Source organism: Eubalaena glacialis, chromosome 3 (assembly GCF_028564815.1).
Source record: "Eubalaena glacialis isolate mEubGla1 chromosome 3, mEubGla1.1.hap2.+ XY, whole genome shotgun sequence".
Lineage (NCBI taxonomy): Eukaryota > Metazoa > Chordata > Mammalia > Artiodactyla > Balaenidae > Eubalaena > Eubalaena glacialis.
The window spans coordinates 114,839,956-114,867,285 of record NC_083718.1 but is presented as its reverse complement, the minus strand read 5'-3'; the positions used below and the strand labels follow the sequence as shown (position 1 = coordinate 114,867,285).

Genomic DNA, 27,330 nt, shown 5'->3' with positions numbered 1-27,330 from the left:
AAATCAACAACACAAAGAAAACTGGAAAATCCACAAATCTGTGGAAATTAAACAACACATTCTTAAACAGCCAATGAGTCAAGAAAAAAGGAAAAGGGGAAATTAAAAAATACCTTAAGACAAATGAAAGCAGTACTAAAAGGTAAGTATACAGATTTAAGTACTTACATTAAAAAAGAAGATCTTAAATCAACAACTTAACTTTACACCTCTAAAAATTAGAAAAGAAAAACACTAGCAGAAAAAAATTAATAAAGATTAGAGCAAAGATAAGTGAAACAGAGAACAGAAAAACAAGGGGAAAAAAAGGATTGACTTTTTGAAGGGATCAGCAAAATTCACAAGTCCTTAGCTAGATTAACTAAGGAATAAAAGAAGACCCAAATAACTAAATAAGAAATGAAAGGGGACTTAAAATACCACAGAAATAAAGAGGATTATAAGAGAATGCCAGGATCAACTGTACACCAAAAAACTGGATAACCAAAAAGAGATAAATTCCTAAAAACAATCAACCTCTGAAAACGGAATCATGAAGCAATAAAAAATTTAAACAGATCCATAACTAGTAAGGAGATGAAAGCAGTAATCAAAAGCTTCCCAAGGGCTTCCCTGGTGGCGCAGTGGTTGAGAGTCTGCCTGCCAATGCAGGGGACGCGGGTTCGAGCCCTGGTCTGGGGGGATCCCGCATGCTGTGGAGCGGCTGGGCCCGTGGGCCCCAGCTGCTGGGCCTGCGCGTCTGGAGCTTGTGCTCCGCAACGGGAGAGGCCGCGATGGTGAGAGGCCAGTGCACCGCGATGAGGAGTGGCCCCTGCTTGCCACGGCTGGGGAGAGCCCTCGCGCGGCAATGAATACCCAACACAGCCAAAAATAAATAAATTAATTAATTAATTAAAAAAAAAAAAAAAAAACCTTCCCAAGATAGAAAAGCCCAGGACAGGATGGCTTCACTGGGAAGTTCTACCAAATGTTTATAGGAGAATTAACACCAATTATATTGAAACTCTCCCCCCAAATTGAAAAGGAAGCCAGCATTACCCTGATACCTAAGCCAGACAAAGACACAAAAAAACTACAGTTCAATATCCCTGATGAATACTGATGTTAAAATCCTCAACAAAATACTAGCAAACTGACTTCAACAGCACATTAAAAGAATTACTATACAACCAAGTGAGATTTACTCCTGAAACACAAAGATGGTTCAACATGTAAAAATCAATCAATGTAACTGATAAACTAAATTATCAATGTACTATGATGTAATGTACTACATTAACAGAATAGACAAAAACATGATCATCTCAATTGATGCAGAAAAAAACTTCAGACAAAACTTGATACCATGTAGAAGGAAACTACCTCAACATAATAAAGTCCATTTCTGAAAAGCATACAGATAATATCATACTAAATGTGAAAGACTGAAAGCTTTTCCTCTAAGATTAGGAACAAGACAAAGCCGTATGCTCTTGCTTCTTCTATTCAACATAGTACTGGAAGTCTCAGCAAGAGGTATTAAGCAAGAAGAAGAAATAAAAGACATTCAGGGCTTCCCTGGTGGCGCAGTGGTTGAAAATCTGCCTGCTAATGTAGGGGACACGGGTTCGAGCCCTGGTCTGGGAAGATCCCACATGCCGCAGAGCAACTAGGCCCGTGAGCCACAACTACTGAGCCTGCGCGTCTGGAGCCTGTGCTCCGCAACAAGAGAGGCCGTGATAGTGAAGAGGCCTGCGCACCGTGATGAACAGTGGCCCCCACTTGCTGCAACTAAAGCCCTCACACAGAAACGAAGACTCAACACAGCCAAAAATAAATATAAAAAATAAATAAATAAATAAATAAAAATATTTTTTAAAAAAAAGACATTCAAATCGGAAAGGAAAACAAAAAATTGTCTCTATTCACAGACAACATGATCTTATGTAAAAAACCTGAAATATACCACAAAAAACTGTTAAAACTAATAAGCAAATTCAGCAATGTTATAAGATATAAAATCAACACACAAAAATCAGGTGTGCTTCTATACGCTAACAATGAACAATCTAAGAAAAAAATTAAGAAGACAATCTCATTTATGATAGCATCAAAAAGAGTAAAATACTTAGGAATAAACTTAACCAACGAGATGAAAGACTTGTACAATGAAAACTACAAATACTGCTGAAAGGAATGAAAGAAAACAATAAACTGAAAGATATCCAGTGTTCACGGATTGGGAGACTTATTTAAGATATCCAAACTATCCAAAGCAATCAACAGATTCAATTCAATCACCATCAAATTCCCAGTAGCATTTAATTTTTTGCAGAAGTAGATAAATTCATCCTAAAATTTATATTAAATCTCAAGAGATCCCAAATAGCCAAAATAATTCTGAAAAAGAAGAACCAAGTTGCAGGTCTCACACTTCCTGATTTCAAAATATATCACAAAGCTGCAGTAAATAAAATATTCTGGTACTGGCATAAAAACAGACAAATAGACCAAAGGAATAGAAGAGAGAGTCCAGAAATACACCCATATATATGGTCAAATGATCTTCAATAATGATGCCAAGACAACTCAAAGGAGAATGGACAGTATCTTCAACAACTGGTGCTGGGAAAACTGGATAAACACAAACAAAAGGATGAAGTTGGACTCATCTCATACCATATACAAAATTAACTCAGAATGGATCAAAGACCTAAATGTAAGACCTAAATCTATAAAACTCCTAGAAGAAAACATAGGGGAAAAGCTTCATGATATTGGACTTGGCAATTATTCTTGGATATGACACCAGAAGCAGAGAAAACAAAAGCAAAAACAGGCAAATGGAAGTACATCAAACTTAAAAACTTCTGTGCATGAAAGGATACAATCAACAGAAAAAAAAGGGCAATCTCCAGAAAGGAAGAAAATACTAGCAAGTTATATATCTGATAAGGAGTTAATATCTAGAATATATAAAGAACTCATATAACTCAATAGCAACAAAAAACAAACAACCCAATTACAAAACTGGACAAAGGACTTGAATAAACATTTCTCCAAACATGATCTACAACTAGCCAACAAGCATATGAAGATGCTCAACGTCGCTAATTATCAGAGAAATGTAAATCAAAATCATAATGAGGTATCACCTCATATCTAGTAGGATGGTTCTATCAAAATAACATATGTTGATGAAGATGTGGACAAAATGGAAACAGTGTGCACTCTTGGGATTATAAAGTGGTGCAAAAACAGTATGAAGGTTCCTCAAAAACTTAAAAATATAACTATCATACGATCCAGCAATCCCACTTCTAGGTATATACCCAGAAGAAATTTTAAAAGAGCCTTGAAGAGATATTTGCACACCCATGTTCATAACAGCACTATTCACAATAGCCAAGACATGGAAGCAACCCAAAGGTCAGCTGACAAATGAATGCATAGAGGAAACACTGTATGTACACCGAATGGAATATTATATAGCCTTAAAAAGGAAGGAAATGTCACATGCTACAACATGGATGAACGTTAAGGACATTATGCTAAGTGAAATAAGCTAGTCTCAAAAGACAAATATTGGTGATTCCATTTGTATGAGGTATCTAAAGTAGTCAAATTCATAGAAACAGAAAGTAGAATGTAGTTACCAGGGACTGAAAGGAGGGGGAAAAAAGGGAGTTGTTGTTCAATGGGTATAGAGTTTCAGATGCCTGAGATGAAAAAGTTCTGGATTTGTTTCATAACAATGTGAATACACTTAATACTCTTGAACTGTACACTTAAAAATGGTTAAGATGGTAAATTTTATGCTATATGGGTTTTTTTTAAACCACAATTTTTAAAAGGGCAGTAATAGAGGAAATAAGGAATAAAACAGTTATAAGATATGTATACAAAAAACAGCAAAATAGCAAAAGTCCTCACTTATCAGTAAGTACTCTAAACAAAACTCACCAATGATAAGGTAGCAATTGGCATCATTTAAAAAATGATCCAACTATATCTGTTCACAAGAGTCACACTTAATGAAATACACAGGATGGAAAGTGAAAGGATGGAAAAAGATATTCCACGCAAATATCAACCAAACAAGAGCCACAGTTGCTATACTAATATAAGACAAAATAGAATTCAAAACAAAAACTGTTACAAAAAACAAAGAAGGACATTATATATTGATGAAAGAGTTAATTCATTATGAAAATCAACAAGTATAAACATATATGTGCCTAACAATCAAGACCTAAAATATATGAAGAAAAACCGACAGAAATGAAAAAAGACAGTTCTCCAATAATAGGTGCTGGATACATCAATACCCCAGTTTCATAATAATGGATAGAAAAATCCAACAGAAGATCAATAAAGAAATAAATGGCTTCAACAACAATATAAGTCAGCTAGACCTGACAGATATATACAAAACATTCCACTCAAAAAGAGCAGAATACATATCTTCTCAAGTGTACATGTAACACTTTCTAAGACAGACCATATGTTAGTCCATAAAATAAGTCTCCACGTATTAAAAAGAGAGAGCTCATACAAAGTATCTTTTTCGACTACACGGAATAAAACTGGAAATTAGTAATAGAAGGAAACCTAAAAAATTCACAAACATGTGGAAATAAAAAACACCTTCTTAAACAAGCAATGGACCAGAGAAGATCTCATGAGGGAATAAGAAAATACTCTGAGATAAATGAAAATGAAAACACAACGTATTGAAACTTACGGGATGCAGCGAAAGCAGTATTCAGGGGAAAATTTATAACTATAAAAGCCTACATTAAAAAAGATACATGTCATATCAATAATCTAACTTTACACATTAAAGAACAACAACAACAAAACTAAACTGCAAACTAGCAAAATGATAGAAATAATAATGATTAGAGTGGAAATAAACAAAATAGAGATTTGAAAAATAACAGAATCAGTGAAACCAAAAATTGGTTCTTTGATCAATAAAACTGAAAAAGCTTTAGCTAGACTGACCAAGAAAAAAAAAGAGAAAACTCAAGTTACTAAAATGAGAAATGCAAGAGGGACACTACTACCAACCTTATGGAAGTAAGAGGGGTATAAGAGTATACTACAATCAATTGTATACTAACAAGTTGATAACCTAGGTGAGATGGACAAATTCCTAGAAACACATGAACTACCAAAAATAACTCAAGAAGAAATAGAAAATCTGAAAAGACCTATAATAAGTAAAGAGATCGATTCAGTAATCAAAAATCTCCCTAAAAGAAAAAGCCCAAGACCAGATGGTTTCACTAGTGAACTCTTCCAATCATTTCAAGTGGAATTAATAATCAATCCTTCTCAAATTCTACCAAAAATAGAAGAGGAAACACTTTCTAACAACTCTATAAGGCCACCATTAAACTGATTTCAAAGACATCATGAGAAAAGAAAACTAGTGACCAAGATTCCCTATTATATGGATGCAAAGATCCTAAACAAAATACTAGCAAAATAAATCTATAACCTACTAAAATGATTATGTATCATGACCATTTGAGATTTATCCCAGGAATTCAATGGTAGTTTAATATAAGAAAATCAACCAATGTAACATACCACATTAACAGACTGAAAAACAAAAACCAATAGAGCATCTCAATAAAAGCAGAAAAAGCATCTGACAAAATTATACACCCTTTCACAACAAAAACACTTAATAAAGTATGAATATAAGGGAAGTTCCTCAACCTGATAAAGACCATCTATGAAAAACCCACAGCCAACATCACACTTTATAGTGAAAGACTGAAAACTTTCCCACTAAGATCAGGAACAAGACAAGGAGGTCTGTTCTTCCCACTTCTATTCAACATTGTGTAACAGGTTGTAGTTAAGGGCAAACATGAAAGAAAAAGGAATAAAAGGCATCCAGATCGGAAAGAAATAAACTATCTCTACTTGCAGCCGACATGATCTTATATAAAGAAAACTCTAAATAATACACACACACAAAAAAACCTATTAGAGTTAATAAACAAGTTCAGAAAAAATTGCAATATACAACATGAATATAGAAAAATCAGCTGCAATGAAAAATCTGAAAATGAAATTTTTAAATTCCATTTACAATAGCTTCAAAAAGAATAAAATACTTGAGAAAAATTTAAATAAAGAAGCAAATTAATACACAAAAAACTAAAAAACATAGTTAAAGGAAATTAAAGAAGACATAAATAAATGAAAAGACATCCTGTATCCTGTGTTCATGATCTGGAAGACTTTATATTGTTAAGATGGCAATACTACCACCTAAAAGCCATCTACAGATTCAGTGCAATCCTCATCAATATTCCAACAGTGTTTTTGTCAGAAATAGAAATGCTGATCCTAAAGTTCATATGAATTTGCAAGGGATCCCAAATAGCCAGTACAACAATCTTAAAAAGGAAGAACAAAGTTAGAGGACTCAATCTCCAAAATCAAATCTTACTACATAGCTACAATAATAAATGTGGTACTGACATAAGGATATACCAATGGAATAGAATTGAAAGTACAGAAATAAACCCATTCATCAATAGCCAACTGATTTTCAATAAGGGCACTAAGACCACTGAATGGGAAAAGTCTTGTCTCTTCAACAAATGATGCTGGGATAACTGGATATCCACATCCAAAGGAATAAAGTTGGACTCCTACCTCACACCATATGTAAAAATTAATTCAAAATAGATCAAAGACCTAAATATAAGAGCTAAAATTATAAAACTCTTAGAAGAAAGCATAGGAATAAGTCTTCGTGACCTTGGATTTCACAATGGATACCTAGATATGACAAAAGCAACAAAAAACAAAACAATAAATTGGACTTCATCAAAATTGAAAACTTTTGTGCATCAAAGGACATTAAGAAATGAAAAGACACTCTATAGAGTGGGAGAAAATATTTGCAAATTATTTTTCTGATAAGGGTCTAGTCTCCAGAATATATAAAGAACCCCTACAACTCAACAACAAAAAGATGAACAATCCAATTTTTTAAATGGGCAAAGGACTTAAATAGACATTTCTCCAAAGACAATCTATAAATGGCCAAGAAGCACATGAAAAGATGATCAACCTCACTAGTCATTTAAGAAATGCAAACCAAAACCACAATAAGATACCACTTCATACCCACTAGCATGCCTATAATCCAAAAAATGAAAAATAATAAGTGTTAGCAAGGATACAGAGTAATAGGAATCTTTGTACATTCCTCGTGGGAATATAAAATGGTGCAGTTGCCATGGAAAAGTGTGGCAGTTGCTCAAGAAGTTAAAACACAGAATTATCACATGACCCGTTAATTCTACTTCTACGTATATATAGAAAAGAAATAAAAACAGATATTCAAACAAAGGTACACAAATGTGCACAGCAGCACTATTTACAATAGCCTAAAAGTGTAAGCAACCCAAACGCCAGACGAATGGATAAAGAAATTAGCATAGTCATACAATAGAATGTTTCTCAGGCATAAACAGGAATAAAGTACTCATCTGCTACAAAGTGGATGAGCCTAAAAAACATTATGTGAAATAAACATGACACAAAAGGTTACATACTGTATGATCTTATTTACATGAAATATACAGAATAGGGAAAATCACAGAGATAGAAAGCAGATTCATGGTTGCCAGGGGCTGGGAGGAGGGAAGAATGAATAGTGACTGCTTAATGGGTACAGGATCTCCTCCTTGGGAGTGTCGAAGTATCTTGGAACTAGTTAGAGGTCATGGTTGCACAATATTGCAAATTCACTAAAAGGTCACTGAATTTTATATTTTAAAATTAATAATTTATTTTAGGTGAATTTTACCTCAAAGGAAAAAAAGCAATTGCATTTCTATATACTAACAATGAACATATAGAATCTGAAATTAAAATCACAATACCACTAATGATCAATCCAAATAAAATGAAACACTCAGGTACAAACTTAACATGCAAAATATCTGTATGTTGAAATTACAAATGCTGATGAAAGAAATCAACCTAAATAAATGGAAGATAGATTGAAGACTCAATATAGTAAAGATTTCAATTTCATTCTTCCCAAATCAATCTATAGGTTTAATGCAAATCCTATCAAATCCCAGGAAAGATTTTGGTAGATACATGTAAGCTTATTTTAAACTTTATATGAAAAGATACAGGCCTTAGAATAGCTAAAACAATCTGTAAGAATAAAGTGGGATGAATCATTCTACCCTAAATTAAGGCCTACTATACAGCTACAGTAGTCAAACAGCATGGTATTGGATAGACATATAGATCAAAGGAACAGAACTGAGAACCCAGAAATAGATCCACACCAATATGCCCAACTGATTTTCGACAAAGATCCAAAAACAGGTCAACAGAGGAAAGGTAGCCTTTTGCAACAAAATGGTGCTAGAGCAACTAGATGCTCATAGGTAAAGAAAAAAAAACCTTGAATTAAGTCTTACAACTTGTAAAAAATTAATTCAGAATGGATCACTATGAACTTGGATGTAAAATGCAAGTCTATAAAACTTTTAGAAAACAAAACAAAACAAAAAACATCTTCGGGATCTAGGGTAAAGAGTTCTTAGACTTAACACCAAACGCACAATTCAAAAAGAAAAAACTGATGGGCCTCTCAAAATTTAAAACTTCTACTCTGCAAAAGACCGCGTTAAGAAGATAACACAAGCTACAGAACAGGAGAAAGCATTTACAAGCCCCGTATCTGACAAAGGACTAGTGGGTAGAGTATATAACTCTCAAGACTCAATATAAAAAAAACAAAAAAACCCAATTAGAAAATGGGTGAAAGACATGAACAGATATTTTGCCTAAGAGAATATAAAAATGCAAATGAGCACAGGAAAAGATGTTGAGCATCATTAGCCGTTAGGGAAATGCAAATTAAAAGCACACTGAGATATCACTACGCACCTTTCAAAATGGCTAAAAAAAAAAAAAAGTGACATCTACCACCTAATGTTGGCAAAGATGTGGAGAAACTGGATCGTTTATACACTGCTAGAAAACAATTTGGCCATTTCTGATAAAACTAAACATGCAACTAGCATGCAACCCAGCAATTGCACTCTTGGGCATTTATTCTATAGAAATGAAAACTGATGTTTACATACAAACCTATACACAAATGTTCATATTAGCTTTATTCATAATATCCCCAAACTGGAATTGACCCAGACGTCCTTCAATAGGTGAATAAACTGTGGTACACTGACGCCGTGGAATACTACTCAGAATAAAAAGGAATGAACGAATCAATGTACACAGTAACTTGTATGAATCTTGAGGGAATTGTGCCGGTTGAAAAAAGCCAATACCAAAAGGTTATATACTGTATGATTCCATTTGTACAACATTCTTGGAATGACAAAATTATAAAAATGGCAAACAGATTACTAGTTACAAGGGATTAGGGGACCACGGGAAGGGAAGCAAGTTGGCTATAAAAAGGCATCCCTCGGGGTTCTTGTGAGGGAAGTGTTCCATAACTTGACTATATCAAGTCAGTATCCTGAGTATGATATTGTATTGCGGTTTTTGCAAGATGTTACCATTAGGTAAAGGGTACAGGGATCTCTGTATTATTTCTTTTAATTGCATGTGAAACTACAATCACATCAAAATTAAACTGCCCTCTTCAAAAATGCCAAGATCATTAAAGAGAAATAAAAGATGATATAAAGGACATTACTGAAACAACTGGTAAAGTTTTAACATGAGCTATGGATTAGATAGGACAATAATACTGCACCAATGGTACATTTCCTGACAGAGTCCTTATTTTTAGGAAATAGATACTGAAGTATTCACAGATAAATGGACATGATGTCTGCAAATTAGTCTCGAATAGTTCAGGAGAAAAATGACAACAAATAAATACGTGTATAGATACAGATAAGGAAAACACAAATAAAGCAAATGTCGCAAAATGTTAACTGGTGAATCTGGGTATGAGTACAGAGGAGCCCTTTATACTATCTAGTAACTTTTCTAAGTGTGAAAGTGTATCAACATTAATTTTTTTTTAATTATCAATGAAAAAAATAAATAAAATTACCAATGAGAGTAGGTGGGCAACAACACTGTATTATTGCTCCAAAATAATATCTTCTTATGAGGGTGAAGGAGAAATGGGTGAGAGTCTAAATGAGATAAGACTACATATTTGATTACAGCTTTTTATACATGGTTTCTATTCTTCATAGCAAAATTATTCCACAGCTCTTATGAGAGGCAGCATAAAAAGCCTTTAAGAGCACAAACTCTGAAGCTAGACTACCTGATTCAATTCTCAGCCCTTCCACTGCTAAGTCAATTAAACTCATTTTATCCCAGTTTCTTTACCTGAAAACTGGGGATTGAGTTGATATTTTATAAAGTACTTATAACAATGCCTGGCATATAGTAAGCACTATATAATGTTAAATAAAAGAAATCTGGGCTTATCATGGTTTTGGTTTTAATCAATCAGATAAAAAAAATCTGCTTGTTTGTCAACTGTGGAGACAGTAAACACTATATAAACTTTTGTTTATGAAATAAATCTAAGGTTATCATAGTTTTAGTTTTCATCAGTCAGTCAAAAAATATAAGAGCCTATCACCTGCCAAGGGTACTGTAGGAGATGTTATTATTTAGTATCTTATTTATTATCTTGTCATGCTTTTAAGTCATTGAATCAATAGGTTGTTCAGTTTACAATCATCACAGATATACAGAGAAAGTAACTTCCTAGGGACTATGTCCTCAAGAAAGAGCCAAGATTTAAGTTGAACTTTCTTGGATGAGTTAAATTTCAAGGGTACAGATGAACTGAGGATGAGAGTGGTGATATGAGTAACTGTGAAAGTGTCAGGATTTTCCAAGAACAATGATAATCAATTAGGCTACAGCAAAATGTTTATTTAAAAAAATAGTAGGAGATGAAACATTAAAGTTGACTGGAACATGAATTTGAAAGCTCTTGAATGTAAGATCTAAAAATTAAAATTTATCCTTAAGGAGTTGTTAAATGTTTTTTTTCTTTGAGCAAATAATGTAATTAGGGTAACTTCCTAAAAAACTGAATCAAATGATCTTACAGAAATAAAATGAAGTGAGCAAAGACATATCATTCACAGATGAATACAATAGAGAGGATAAACAAAACAGCAATGGGAATGGAAAGGAAAGATACACATTACACTGACAAGGTAAAAGCAAAAAGACCTAGTAACTGACCAAATCTTCAAGACAGAAAGTAAGCAATGTAAATATTCAGAGGGATTTTGGTCTCAATGACGAGAATGGGGTGCTAGCAAGAACAGGTTTTGAGAGTAAAGGCAACTAATTCAGTTTAAATATGGTGATGTTAGAATACACAAATGAAAGTATCCAAACTGATTGTGTTTTTAGTAGAAGACCTGTTTCAATAATGTCATTAAAAATATTTCTGATTAGGGCTTCCCCGGTGGCACAATGTTTAAGAATCCACCTGCCAATGCAAGGGACATGGCTTCGAGCCCTGGTCCGGGAAGATCCCACATGCCGCGGAGAAACTAAAGCCCATGCGCCACAGTTACTGAGCCTGCACTCTAGAACCCGCGAGCCACAACTACTGAGCCTGGGCGCCACAACTACTGAAGCCTGCGCGCCTAGAGCCCGTGCTCCACAAGAAGAGAAGCCACCGCAATGAGAAGTCCACGTACTGCAACAAAGAGTGGCCCCTGCTCGCCACAACTAGAGAAAGCCCGTGCACGGCAACGAAGACCCAACACAGCCAAAAATAAATAAATAAAATAAATAAATTTATTGAAAAAAATACTTCTGATTAGAAAGTGAAATATGTTTGTTGGAATGGAAGGAAGGCAGTATAAATATGAATGGTTACAGGGTAATTTAAGGGGGGAAATATTACTCAAGTAAAAGAATAATCTTTTAAGTTGGAAGAACTAACTTGTCTGCCACGCCTGTCATTTGACTAAAAATAAAATTTGATTAGATATTAAACGTTATATGTAAACATTGACTGATTATTCAACAAATGTTTATTGAGTTCCTCTGTGCCAAGAACGGTTCTAGATGGTGAGTATACAATGGTGAACAAAGTAGGCAAAGTCCTACTGTCACATATACCTTTTTTCCTAATGATTTGCTGAATCACAATTAACCTAAAGACTTCATGACCAGGACTTCCCTGGTGGTCCACTGATGAAGAATCCACCTTCCAATGCAGAGGACATGGGTTTGATCCCTGGTTGGGGAACTAAGATCCCACATGCCGCGGGGCAACTAAGCCCGCACACCACAACTACTGAGCTTGCGCGCCTCAACGAGAGACCCTGCATGCCACAAACTACAGAGCCCACGCACTCTGGAGCCCGCGCACCACAGCTAGAGAGAGAAAACCCACATACCACAACTAGAGAGAAGCCTGTGAGCCACAACGAAGAGCCCGTGTGCGCTGCAATGACAGATCCCGCATGCCTCAACGAAGCTGCTGCGTGCCACAACTAAGACCAGACACAGCCAAAAGAAAGAAAGAAAGAAAACAAATTAAAAAAAAAAAAAAAGACTTCATGACCATTTTAACCTAAACTTTGTTACACAGGCAGGAAAATAACTAAATTATCAAATATCAGAGTTCATATTTAGCTAATATGTATTAGACACTATTAATGGAAATCCAAGGTTTAACACATTTAATATATCCTTAGGCTATTCAAGTATCTTTGGTAAGACTATTGCCATCAATAGTATGATTAATTGTTCATTAATGGTATTAAATCTTGTTTAATTAAGAGTAAGCAGAGACTAGAATCTAATAAAAACAGCAGCTCATAAATTTATATGGAGCAACTCATTTTCAACAATCTTTAGGTCAACTGAATAGCTCATATATAAAGATGCTTTGTAATATCTTGCAGAGAGATATCAAAACAAAAAATAAATTTGTGAGATATTATGAAGATTTAATGCTGATGACTCTCAGATCTCTTTAAGTTACAGGTCTCTTGCATCTAACTGCCACCTGACATTTCCACTCAGATGTCTTGAGCTACTTCAAGCTCAATATAGCTAAAATTTAGCTCTTGTTCTCCATAAACCTGCTTCTTCTCCACAGTTCCTATCTGTGAGTATCGCACTACTGCCAGGCCAGAAACATGGATATCATCCTCAACTCCTTCCTTACTCTCCTACCACCAATTCCTTTACAATTCATCACCAAAGCTGATCTATTTTCTTGTCTAAATCTCTCTCAAATCCAACTACAGCTTTTCCATTACAACCACTCTAAAGTCAGGCCAGCAGCCTCCCCCTACAACGGGTCATCCTGATTCCAATCTAGCTTCTCCACTAATTTGTTCTCCATTTTAATTCTCCACATTTCTAAAACCCTGATCTGATCACATCACGTCCTCACACTTAAACTCCTTGAATGGCATCTCATTACTCTGTTAATCCAACTTCCTTAAAGTGACTTATAAGACCCTCAATAAAATAGCTCAAGCCTTCCTCTGTCTTATCTCTTGACACTAGCCACTCCTCTCAGCCTCACTGCATGTAGAACACTACACTCAAGACATACCATATTTCTTTCAGTTCCACCAATCTTCCCTTTCTCTTACCTCTCATCCTTTCCACGTGCCACTTCCTCTACTAACAACAGTCTTTCCCCAACTTTTTATCTAGACAAATCACCAAAAGTTCCTCCAAGTTTTAGTTTAAGTGTCACTTCTTCTGGGAGGCCTTTCCATATTTCCATTTAGTCATTCAATAAATCTTTATCATTTAATAAACATACTGCCCTAAGTGCTTATATATCAATAAATAAAACAGACATGATCTTTGTAATCCAGGACACAGACTATCACAACATTAATCACATTTGATTGTAATTACATATTTAGTCATCTTTCCTCCTCAGACTAGTAACTAGTATCAAGTATGAGCTACAACCAATTTAACTATAGCAACCAGTTCATAAAACATTGAATGAATCAACAAAACATTAAACAAATATTTATCATCACGTGACAGGCCCACAGTCCTCAGCCTAGCTAGAAGACTCTAAAAGGTTTCAAATGTCTGCTTTAATGGTAATCTCAAAAGAACAGTAGATCAGAGGTCGGAAGAGACAGACTATGCTAACATTAGTTTGTAGCAAACTATAAAGAAATTCATCATAAGAAAATATTTATCCTAAATAAATAGCTTTATTAAGGGAAGAAAGAAGACAAACAATCTGGTTATTCAATATTAAGTAACATAAAACATGAAGTACATAAAACATGAAGGTATGTTAATTGGTGGATTTAATGATTAAAAAAATCTTTTGCAAATTATATGTTCTCAATGGATTAAGCTATGATGAAGGTGATATTTCAAGCCTTTGAGAATCTCACAAAGAAATGCACAGTCAAATAAATACCACTTTTCAATGATCAGACTGGCAAAGATTAAAACACTGGTTAATATTTAGCAGGGTCTGGGAAAACAAATATTCTCAAAAACTGCTAATAGAATATTAAGTGGTACAATCTCATTTGCAGTATATATATCAGAAATTAAAGTGTACACATCCATTGACCCAGTAATCCACTGCTACAAGTTATCCTATAGACATTCTCACACAATCACAATGATATAGTTAAGAATATTTACTGCAGCACTGCTCATACAAGCAAAAAAACCCCTGAGATTTACCCAAGTATTTATTAAGAAGGAAAGTTATATTACATGTAATGCATATATGAAAAAAATGTCCAAGACATATTGGAAAACAGTGACAAAACAAGGCAGAATACATACCAGCCATTTTGGATAACTTATGGGGAGTACAGGGCTGAGCGAGAGAGGAAAGTTTTACTTCTTATTTTAAATATTTCTGTACTGTCTGCTTATACATATAAGCATATGTGGCTTTTATATAAAAAGATAAAGCTTTGAAAATACTAAATGTTACTTGGCAATATATTTGGAAAAGGTTGAATGTACATAGTGCAATCTTATCTAGAATTAGAAACAAACAATTTCATTAATTAAAAAGTTTTCTTTTTCACAGTACAACAAACAGAAGCACATCTACAGTACTACTAAAGAATGGAAGCACGGAAAGGTTAATTTGGAAATTAATGAAATTAAACTAATGTAAGACATTCATAAAGAACTTTAAATCCCTGGATTCAGGAATTCTGCAAAATAAAAAAGCTTAGCAGCATCTGACTGTGTTAAATATTGAAGTACAAAATGAAGAGGAAGCGTCTGAAAACTGAGGTATACCTGTCAGCCTCTGAGAAGAAAAACTAGTCTAAAATCTCTTAGAGACACATAAGTCAAGCAATCTCAAGAGTAAACTTCTCTCAATACTCAAATTTTATCAACAAGAGAACTAAACACACTTTACATCCAGGATGAGATAAAAGAAATAACCAAGGTTCTACATTTGATAAGAATCTGTGCCTAAGAAAAATCCTTGCAGGAAGACAGAAGGAACAGCATGAGATGGGGTCAATGCCCAACTCTGTGTTCAAGCTTTATGGTAGAAGCTGCAGAGAGGGAAAGCAACAAATTGATCCCAGTGGGGAAGAGCCTTTCCTTGCTTTGGACTTGCTAGAAGGCAATAAAGCTTCAGGCATAAAAACTGCCCAGGTGACTACGATAGCCAACCCAACTAGCCCAATTCCAAACCTCAAAGAAGAAAACTAGCGCAAAATGCTTTAAAATTGTTTTAAAGTTTCATTTCTTAAGAAAGCATATTGTTTATATAAATTACAGATCTATAATGATAAAACGTAATCTTTAAAAATACTTCTCAGCAAACAGCAAGCTTCCTAAGCTATAGGAATCAAAAATGTTACCATTCCAGACTATGATTCAATTTTTTCCTCCACTCCAACAGTTTTTTACCCCCAGGAAAATGAGGAAAAGTTTTCTTCACTTCTTAAAGATGTGACCAGTCTTCTTAATCTTCTACTTGTATTAGTCTAACACATCTTTTAAAACCTTTAAATGAAAGAAATAACTAGTAGGAACTCACAAAGAGAATACTTCTAGTAGCAAATCCTCCAATTTCCATAGCATGGATTAATGCCTTTATTTGGAAAGAGTAATCAAAATCAATGACACTCAATCTTCCTTAAGGTCTGGACTAAGAACATTATTAGCCATTTTATTCCAACTGGACTGAAAGAAGACTAGGAGGGTATTTTATTTCTCTTTCCAAAATGCCTATAATGCTACTTTTGGATTGCCTTCATTGGCTCCTTCCTATAGTCCAACAGCAACTGAAGTGCCAATGCTCTCATCCCATTCCAGCCAGTACTCTGAACCCCTAGTGTTAGAGAGAGAATTTTGTTGGCTGTTCTATGTTTAACAAATCACTAAATATACACAGTACTCTGGCACTGTGCTACTAAGATAAATAAGATATGGATGGTATCTACCTTCAAAGAGCTCACAGTCTAGTAAGGAAAACAGACTACTGCAGTATGGCCAGATCTGGCTCAAAGGACAAGATGATGCTTGAGATGGACTATTTCAGGAGATCAGCTGACAACCAGGAGAAAATATATTGGCAGTTGGGGAGGCAAGGGGGTAGGAAAGAGTGACAACATATACATAGAACTAAAACTAACATTATGAACATCATACTTGGTTTATTCAGGTAATTCTAGGCATTCTGGAATAGCTGTAGTGAGATCATTATATACCATGTTATGAGTTTACATTTTATTGTGCAGGTGATGGGGGACAATGAAGGAGACAACTAGATGAAGGACAGCAGTGTAAAAAGTTGGGAAGTGAGGTCAGAGACATGGAGAATACAATAAACAAATTTATAGAGAAAATACATAAAAATTTGTATTATGTTCATACAATGGAATATCACTCAGCAATAAAAAATAATAAACTACTGGTACTCACAACAACATGGAGGAAACTCAGAAACATTATGTTGAATGAAAAAAGCCAGACACAAAAGAGTACAAATTATATAACTCTATGTACATAAAGTTCAAGAACAGGTAAAACTAAGCTATGCTGACAGAATTCAGAAAGATGCTTACCTTGGGGGAAAGGCTATTGATTGGAAAGGAAAGAGCACGAGGAACTTTCTGGGACAATGACAGTGTTCTACATCTTAAATTACATGCTGGTTATACGTGTGAACATATACATAAAAACTCATTCAGCTCTATACTTTAAATTTTGCACATTTTACCATACATAACTTAATAAAAATGTGAATTATGCCTTAACCAAAAAGGAAAAGTGATATATAATTGTGCTGGAATAAAATCAGAATAAGTTAAACCAGTGTCATCCCATGAGCAATATCTAACTTGTAAGAAATCAGAACAAACATTCTAATAGACACCATATTCAACTAGCAAACAAAAATCACTAGAAGACTTTAAGTACAAAAATCTAGCTTCTTCTCCCCTTCAGAAAGATATTTAGGCAAGTGTTCCTTATAATAAATGCTGTGAAAATAAAGTTTCTAAAGAAATAGCTCACTATTAACCAAAAAATAAAAATTTTCTAGACAGCAGTACCCGCCTTATAGGAGGTACTATAAAGATTAATAAGGCATGAGAAGCACTTAATACAATAAGTATTCTCCAAACTACCACTACTATTATTACTACATAATACCAATAAAATGGAAACTTTCCTTCAGATTATGCCTAAACCACTAATTGAGAATACACTATTTAACTGCACATTATTCAACTACAGCACCTCTCATCCTAGGCTTTTTTTTTTTTTAACCATTGAGATCAGCAAGTTCTTGACAGCTGAAACATCTAGTTAGATTTAGAAAGACCCAAGTTAACTGCAATGTAATCAAAGTATTCTTTTTTAATCTGTTTATATCCTGAAGCCATGTTCACTTACCAACAGATAGTAAATGCACCTTTTTAACATTTCAAAAACTTATATTATTAAAAAAGCAATCTTCCACATATCAGACCAAAAGTACATGATCACAATTCAATTTTCTGAAGTCAACAGTCTTAAAAAACGAAAATAAATCAGAATGCTAAATTAGAAAAGTCATTCAGTAGAGATACAAAAAATATTAAAACAATCATTTATAACTCTGAACATTATATTAACATAAAGAAGTCATAATTTGGCAAATTTAAACAACTGTAGAAGTGCTTTCTTTGTTAATGGAAATAAAGTAAAATTCACAAAAGCAAAGACTACTCAAGTACTATAACCCACTAAGAAGGGAACACTGAAGCAACCTAGCAAGTCTCTTACTGAACTGGTTTCCGAGCAGCTAAACCAAACATCAACTTGATTTCTGAACGTGTTTAATAGTCACTGGAAACTGCATACTTTAGTTTCACAATTTGACAGCTGTATTTTCACTTCCATCAAATCAACTGGACCAAGTGCATCAAAAAGTTGGTTCTTTGTATTTCAAAATTTAATTTAAAAACTCATTGATTTTGGATTTGGAGGCACGCTTTTTAAACATAAATTTTTTGTATTATTCCTACTTTGATATGTAATACTTAACAAAGCTGTCTTCTACTTACCTTGATTTTGTCTTATTAACATCTCGTTGCAAGAACAATCTCATTCGAAATTAAATCAAACCTGAAAGAATACATGTAAAGGCAATCATTTAGTTTTTTTCCTTCAGGTATGAATAAATACATCTATGATACACTATTCTTTTAAATTAAAAAGTATAAATTGAATTATTACAGTAACCTTCAGGAAACTATTGCTAAGTACCATTTTTTGAGGAACAATCATCTATTCAAATGAGAAACAAACTTTTTAGTTCTCTTGTTTTCATTAATATTAATAGTATGGCAATAGCATAATTAAAATTATTATTTGTTAATAAAACACACACTTCTATCTATATCAATGTTTATCTAATATTATTACATACATACCAAAAAATACACCAAAAAGTTGAAGAAAAAAAAAATGAGATGGCATAAAAGTGTATGTTAATAGCCATAATAATGGCTAACACTGATTACTTACTAAATGCCAGGGAAGATTATTCTAGAGAATAGTGTATACTGATAATCTCCTGCTTCCTCAATTTAGCCTTCAATCTAGTATAAGGTGACCTCCACCCCAACACTCCACTGAAAATTTACTTGTCAAAAATCTACCCACCCCTAATTTTATCACACTTCACAAATGCTGAAACTCAATATATCTTACCCTGAACTCTACACATCACCTTTCCCCCATTCCTAAAACCGGCTTGTTACTCTTCTGAATTTTTATTCTCAAAAAATGGCACCACCATATCTACTACTATTCTCACCTAGATTACTGTAACTGTTCTATTTCTAGACTCACTATCCTCTCAAATTCATCCTTCCCAAAACTATGTAATCATTTTGCAATGGCTACCCTGAAGACATCACATCTATGCCTCAAGGCCTTCAATAGTACTCATCAATGACCTAAGCCTCATCTATTTATCCCCAATCTTTACTCTCCCCTTCACTCCACGTTTCTACTATACTAAACCCCTTCAACTCCCAGAAGAGCCCATATGCTCTCTCAGCTTTCATGCCTTTTCACATGGTGAACTATACCTACTTTCTATCTCTCAACCTTGCTAACACCTTTCTACTAGTTTTTCGATTATTTAGCTCAGTCACCCTAGCAGATCCTTCTTTAACTTCTTCAACTATGTAAAGCTGTGTTTCTCAATTGTTAAAGCAACTAGTGATAGCTCTATATCAATTACCTGTGTGTTTTCTGAGCTACAATGTGGACACACTGAGGAAAAGAATTCATTTATCTCACTTCAGCACTTCCACTGGATAGCACATAATAAAAGCCTAACAGTGTAGGCAGAATGAAAGATTAGAAATTTTGTATTGTATCCCCAAATGTACACAGGGATATAGAAGATAAAGTAAAATTCAGGCTAATGAGTTCATCCACATTTTCAAGGACTAGAGAAAAAATTCATATCACTTCTGGATCCCAGTAACATTACTTTATAAAATGACTACATCTAAGTAAAATACAACTGACAAAATAAGCCCAGTGCAACCTTTTATTGAGTAAATGAATTAATTTCACTGATTATCAGTACCAAGATTTGGCACTAAATGTCTGTATCTCTACAGAAAACAAAATTTGTGGACAATAAATTCTAGACTAGTTTAAGTATTAGCATTAAGCAGAAAAGCTTTGGAGAGGATAGGGAATATGGTTTTAATACTAATAATGTCAATAATCTAGAAAAGTGGTTCTCAAACTTCAGTGTGCATTGGAATGACCCAGAGGGCTTGTTATGCAGAGATGGCTAGGCCCTACCCTCAGAGTTCCTGATTTGGCAGGTCTAAGATTGCAGCCTGATCATTTGTATTTCTAAGTTCCTAAAGTGATGCTGATGCTGATACTTCTGGGACCACCCACTGAGAACACAGGCCTACAGTTTTTTGCATAATGTCTAGAAGAGATGAGAATATTCTGCCACCCACTGCCACCAGCCTTTACCCACCCAGAACTAGATACTGAGACCTATTACAAACGAAACTATAAATCAAAGTGGGAACATCAGAAGTCTACTATGAGTTGCTCAGTATGATAGGCTAAAAAATGGTCCTACAAAAGATATCCACATCCTACTCCCTTGAACCTGTAAATTTTCCTTTATGTGGCAAAAGAAAAGAAGTGTCTTTACAGATGTGATTAAGTGAAAGATTTTGAGATGGAGAGATTATCCTGGATCATCTGGATGGGCCTGAAATACAATCACATGTATCCTTATAAAGAGGGGGACATGGAGACATCTGACTATACACAGCGAAGATAAAGACAGAGCAGAAAGAGATTTGAAAACACTGGCCTTGAAGACTGCAGCCAAAGCCAGGAATGCCAGCAGCTACCAGAATTGAGACAAGGCAAGGAACAGATTCTCCTATAGAGTCTGGAGAGAGATCATCACTGCTGACACCTTGATTTCTGCCCAGTGATACTGACTTCAGACTTCTGGCTTCCAGAACAGTGATAGAATTAAGTTTCTATTATTTTAAGCAACCTAGTTTTTGATAATTTGTAAGAGCAGCCTAGGAAACTAATATATTGATGATGGCAGGTTCTCTGGGAGATAAATCAGAAGCACTACATAAAAGATGTTATGGACTGAACTGTGTCCCCATAAAATTCCCATGTTGAAGCTCTAACTCCCAATGTAACTGTATTTGGAGATAGGGCCTGTAAGGAGGTAATTAAGGTTAAATAGGGTCATAAGGGTAGGGCCCTAATCCAATATGACTGGTGTCCTTATAAGAAGAGACAGAGACAACAGGGATGCAGGCTCAGAGGAAAGGCCGTGAGAAAACAGCCATCTGCAAGGAGACAGGAATCAGTGGAAACCAAACCTAACTCTCAAATCTTGGACTTCTAGCCTCCAGACCTGTGAGACAATAAATTTCTGTTGTTTAAGCCACCTCGTCTGTGGTTTTTTATTATAGCAGCCCTAGCAGACTAATACAAAAGGATATACATGTTTGCACAACAAAGTGAATGTACTTAATGCCACTGAGCTATACACTTCAAAATGTTTAAAATGTTAAATTTCATTATATATGCATTTACCACAATAAATAAAACAAAAGCATACACAAATACTACACACAATAACTAACTTTGACTTTAGCTGTTTAATTTTTTTATCTTGTTCTGCTCACAGTTATATTTCAAAGTCTGGGGGAAAAAACCCACTTTTAATTATATCTGTTCCCCAAAAAGACAAACCAGGCCATTTCAAACACTATATTTTTTTAAAAGGTGTATTTTATAAGGAAGTTTGATAGAAAGTTCCTTTGAAATCCATACCTTAAAAGTATAATTAGGATATTCTTTAGGTGAATACTGGAAGGGGGATACAGGAAAGAGAAAACACTTAAAGTCACTGATATAACTGGTTTTACCTCAAAAGGTACATTTTAAGAGAAAACTGCAAACTAAAATATCAAATATATCCTCCCCAAAACCCATAATCCCAGTCTAATCATGAGAAAAACAACAGACAAATTCCAGTAGAGGAAAATCCTACAATATGCCTAACTAATACTCCTCAAAACTGTCAAGGTCATCAAAAACAAGGCCTTAAAGAGCCTAAAGAGAAATGACAACTAAATGTAATGCAGTATCCTGGATGGGATCCTGGAAGAGAAAAAGAACATCAGGTAAAAACTAAGGAAATCTGAATAAACTATGTTCTTTAGTTAATAACAATGTAACAATATTGGTTTATTAACTGTAACAATTGTACCAGACTAAAGTAAGTTGTTAATAATAGAGAAAACAAAGTGTGCATGGGGGAAGAAGGAGAGTGTGGGAAGTCTTTGTACTATTCTTTTCAAATTTTCTATAAATCTAAAATTTCTCGAAAGAAATATTGGGACTTCCCTGGTGGCACAGTGGTTAAGAATCCACCTGCCAGTGCAGGGGACGCAGGTTCCAGCCCTGGTCTGGGAAGATCCTACATGCTGCAGAGCAACTAAGCCCATGTGCCACAACTACTGAAGCCCACACACCTAGAGCCCATGCTCCGCAACAAGAGAAGCCACTGCAATGAGAAGTCCGTGCACCGCAATGAAGAGTAGCCCCTGCTCGCTGCAACTAGAGAAAGCCTGTGCACAGCAACAAAGACCCAACGCAGCCAAAAATAAATAAATAAACAAATAAATTTATTTAAAAAAATAAATAAAAAGTAATGTCTTCATTTTTCAAGTATTTTAAGTATATTGAAAAGGCATGAACATATTTTAGAAAATTAAACAATGACAAATTAGAAAAGGCTTCAGAATTAAACCCTAAAGTAAACATAACACATCAAAAAAATGTATAAGGTAGGCCACAAATCAAGTCCTACCAAATTTAACACTGAAATCATGCAGACTATCTTCTCTCACCACAATGAAATGAAACTAGAAATCAAAAGCAAAAGGAAAACAGGAAGATCCACAAATACAAGAACTAAACAACTAACTCTTAAACAACCAATGGGTCAAAGAAGAACTCACAAGGGAATTTAGACAATATTAGAAGACAAATAAATATGAAAACACAACATACCAAAACTAATGGCATTCAGTGACAGCAGTACTAAGAGGGAAGTTTATATGCTTACGTTAAAAAAGGAAGATCTTAAATCATCAACTTAACTTTATACTTAAATAAGAACAAGCTAAACCAAAAGTTAGCAAAAGGAAGGAAATAATAAAGAATAAAGCAGACATAAAATAAAGAACATAAATAGGGGGGAAAAAAATCAACAAAACCAAGAGTTTGTTTTTTAAAAGATCAACAAAATTGACAAATTCTTAGCTAGACTAAGAAAATAAGAGAGAAGATTCAAATAAAATTACAAATGAAAGAGGGGACATTATAACAAATGCCAAAAGGATTATAAGAGATTACTACAAACAATTAGCTGCCAACAAATTGGACAACCTAGAAGAAACAGATAAATTCCTAGAAACACATAACCACGATGACTGAATCATGAAGCACTAAAATATCTGAACGGACCTGTAACTAGGTAAGGAGATTGAAGCAGTAATCAAAACCCTCTCAATGAAGAAAAGAAGAACCAGATGACTCCACTGGATAATTCTACCAAACATTTAAAGAAGAATTCTCCTCAAACTCTTCTAAAGAACTGAAGATAATAGAACACGCACAAACTCATTCTCATTCAGGGTAATGAGGTCAGCATTACCCTGATACCAAAGCCAAAGACACAACAAGAAAAGAAAACTACAGACAAATATCCCTGATGAATATCAGCAAATATCCTCAACAAAATACCAGCAAACTGAATTCATTAGCACATCAAAAGAATGATACTCACCATGACCAAACTGGATTTATTCCTGGAATGCAAGGATGGTTCAACAAATAAAAATCAATTGATGCAATACATCATATTAACAGAAAGAAGGACAGAAACCACATGACCACCTCAACTGATGCAGAAAAAGCATTTGACAAAACTCAATACCATTTTATGATAGGAACATGCAATAAACTAGAAATAGAAGGAAACCACTTCAACATAGTAAAAGCCACATGAGAAAAGCCCACAGTTAACATCATACCCTACAGTGAAAGACTGAAAGTTTTCTCTCTAAGAGCAAAAAGAAAGTAAAGATGCCCACACTTGCTACTTCTACTCAACACAATACTGGAAGTACAAACCAGAGCAATTAGACAGCAAGACAAAATAAAAGGCACACAAATTGGAAAAGTAGAAGTAAAATTACCTGTTTGCTGATGACATGCTCTTACACATAGAAAGTCCTAAAGATTCTTTAAAAAATGTTAAAACTTCTTTAAAAAATGTTAAAACTAATAAATGGTTTCAGCAAAACTGCAGGATACAAAACCAATACACAAATATCAGTTGTGCTTCTACATATTAACAATGAACAATATGAAAAACAAAATTATTAAAACAATCCCATTTATAATAGTGCTGGGAAATAAATAGTGCTAGGAAAACTGGATCAAAACATGCAAAAGAATGAAGTTGGATCTTTACCTAATACAACATTAAAAAATTAACTCGAAATAGATCAAAGACATAAACATGAGAGCTAAAACCCTGAAAAAAAGGCAAAAAGCTTCATGAGATTGAGTTTGGGATATGACACCAAAAGCAGAGACAATAAAAGCAAAAATAGACAAAGTGGACTACCACAAACTTAAAAACTCTTCTTCAAAGGAATCAATAGATAGAGTGAACAGGTAATCTACAGAATGGGAGAAAATTTTTACAAATCATATATCTCATAAGGGGTTAAATATCCAAAATATGTAAGTAACATTTACAACTCAACAACAAAAAAAACCCAAAAACAACCTGATTAAAAAATGGGCAAAAGATCTGAATAGACAAATATCAAAAAAACATATACAAATGTTCAAAGAGTATATGAAGAGATGTTCAACATTGCTAATCATAAGAAAAATACAAATCAAAACCACAATGAGATATCGTTTCACATCTCAATAGAATGGCCACTACCAAAAGAAAAGAAAATAATAAGCTTTGGAAAGGATACAGAGAATTGGAACTCTTGTGCAGTGTAGGTGGGAATGTAAAATGGTGTTAACAATTACAGAAAATAGTATGGCAGTTCCTCAAAAAATTAAAAACAGAATTAGCGTATGATCCAGTAATCTCACTTCTGGGTATATACCAAAATAATTCAAAGTAGGATCTCAAAGAGATATTTACATACCCATATTCCTTGTAGCATTATTCAAGAGGTGGAAACAAACTGAATGTTCATCAACACATAAATGGATAAAGGAAATGCAGTATATACATACAATGGAATATTATGTAGTCTTTAAAAACGAAGAAAATCCTGTTACATGCTACATCATGGATGAACTTGAGGACATTAAGCTAAGTGAAATAAGCCAATTACAAAATAACAAATATTGTATGATTCCACTTGTATGAATTATCTAACATAGTCAAGATAACAGAAAAAAAAGGTAGAAAGGTAGGTGCCAAGGGTTAAGGATGGGGCGGGGGGGGATAAAATTAGTGTTTAATGGTAGAGTTTCAGTTTCACAAAATAAAAAGTTCTAGAGATCTGGCTGCACAGTACAAATATTCTTAACACTACTGAACAGTACAACTAAAAATGGTTAAGATTGTAAATTTAATGTTGTGTATTTTACAACTTAAAAAAAACAAAGAAATATCAAGAAAAAAATACATACAAGGGCCAAGATGGAATAGCAAGGATTGAGGTTGCCCTCCACCTGAAAAGCCTAAGAAACCAAAAAATATATATGAAATGAAAGTTTTCAGGTATTAGGCAGTCACTGATGGTGAACCCTAAACGAAGAGAAACAAATGCAGTGAGCCTTCCAACATTCCCAACTTACCACCTGAAGAAAATACAGCCCCCCAGGGAAGAGCTACCCAGGTAGAATATGATGGTCTCCCTGAACTGAGGAAACTCAGCTGGAAGTCCAACAAAGCCATGACAGCTAGAGATTGCAGGGCAGAATACTGGAGAGAAGACAACTGCATAGAGCTACCACACCCTTAAGTATTCAGCTGCATAACAATTAGAACAAGCCTGTGTGGAAACTACCCAAGGTGAAGGAAAGAGCCACTCCAAAGGATGAGAGGGATTATTGCCCTAGTCTCACACAAAGTCAAAAATAATGCCTGTTCCTTTTAGAAAGAGTATAAAACCTCTTAAGTCAGGCAGCACTAACTATAGCAACCCTAGATTAAATGCTTTTGAAAGACAGACCCAAAAGGGGAATGTAGCTGAAGAGGGAAGAATTACAAAGTGGCAAGAGGAAACTTTTGGGGGTGATAGATATATTCATTATCTTGTTTTGTGGTGATGACTTCCTGAGTGTATATATATGTATCTTAAAACTTATCCTACTGTACACTTTAAATATGTGTATTTCACTGCATGTCAATTATATCCCAATAAATCTGTTTTTAAAACTTCAATTACAACAAAACAAACAACCCAATTATAAAATGCGCAGAAGATTTGAAGCAGCACTTCACCAAAGATACATGAATGACAAGTAAGTACATGAAAACATGCTCAGTATCATCTGTCAATAGGGAAATGCAAATTAAATCCACAACAAGTTATCACTACACAACTACAAGCATGGCTAAAGTTAGTAAGGCTGACCATACCAAGTGTTGGCGAACATGTGAAGGAACTGAAACTCTAACACACACATACAGGAAGATAAAATGGTACAATCACTTTGTAAAGACAGTTTCACCATGTCTTTTTCTTTTTTTAGTTTTTTTTTTTAAGTCTTTATTGAATTTGTTACAATATTGCTTCTGTTTTAAGTTTTGGTTTTTTGGCCACGAGGCATGTGGGATCTTAGCTCCCTGACCAGGGATCGAACCCACACCCCCTGCATTGGAAGAAGAAGTCTTAACCACTGGACCGCCAAGGAAGTCCCAGTTTCACCATTTCTTAAAATGTCAAACATACACCTACTCCTAGGTATTTACCCAAAGAAATGAAAGCATATGTTCACACAAAGGCTTACATACAAATAATCATCTTCATTTGGAATAGCCAAAAGCTGAGGGAAAAAATGTCCAGCAACACACTAATCCTTAAATCATACCTGTAAAATGGAATAAGTAGAATTTAACTAATGACACATGCAACACAGATGAATCTGAAAATAGTCATGCTGAGTGAAAAAAAATGCAGACAAAAAGATTTCACACTGCATAGCTTCATCTACATAAAACTCTAGAAAACTCAAACTGCTCCATAAATGACAGAAAGCAGATCAGTC

General features: G+C 34.5%; 1 protein-coding gene across 10 annotated transcripts in view; it reads right to left on the bottom strand.

Moving 5' to 3' along the window:
- The window catches only part of ZNF644 (zinc finger protein 644), a 189,697-nt gene that overhangs the window by 136,428 nt on the left and 25,939 nt on the right, over positions 1-27,330 (bottom strand). For 6 of the 10 annotated variants that reach the window (XR_009700517.1, XM_061186336.1, XM_061186334.1 and 3 more), the window contains one exon: positions 18,546-18,606. The exons of 1 other annotated variant lie outside the window; for it this stretch is intronic. Coding sequence is in view for 7 of the 9 variants with exons in the window: in XM_061186336.1 (XP_061042319.1) it covers positions 18,546-18,589 (44 nt within the window). In the remaining 2 variants the exon portion in view is untranslated. Of the gene's footprint in view, positions 1-12,407; positions 12,504-18,545; positions 18,607-27,330 lie in introns of those variants that run through there. 3 more of the 10 variants (XM_061186332.1, XM_061186333.1, XM_061186331.1) reach the window with 2 other exon arrangements.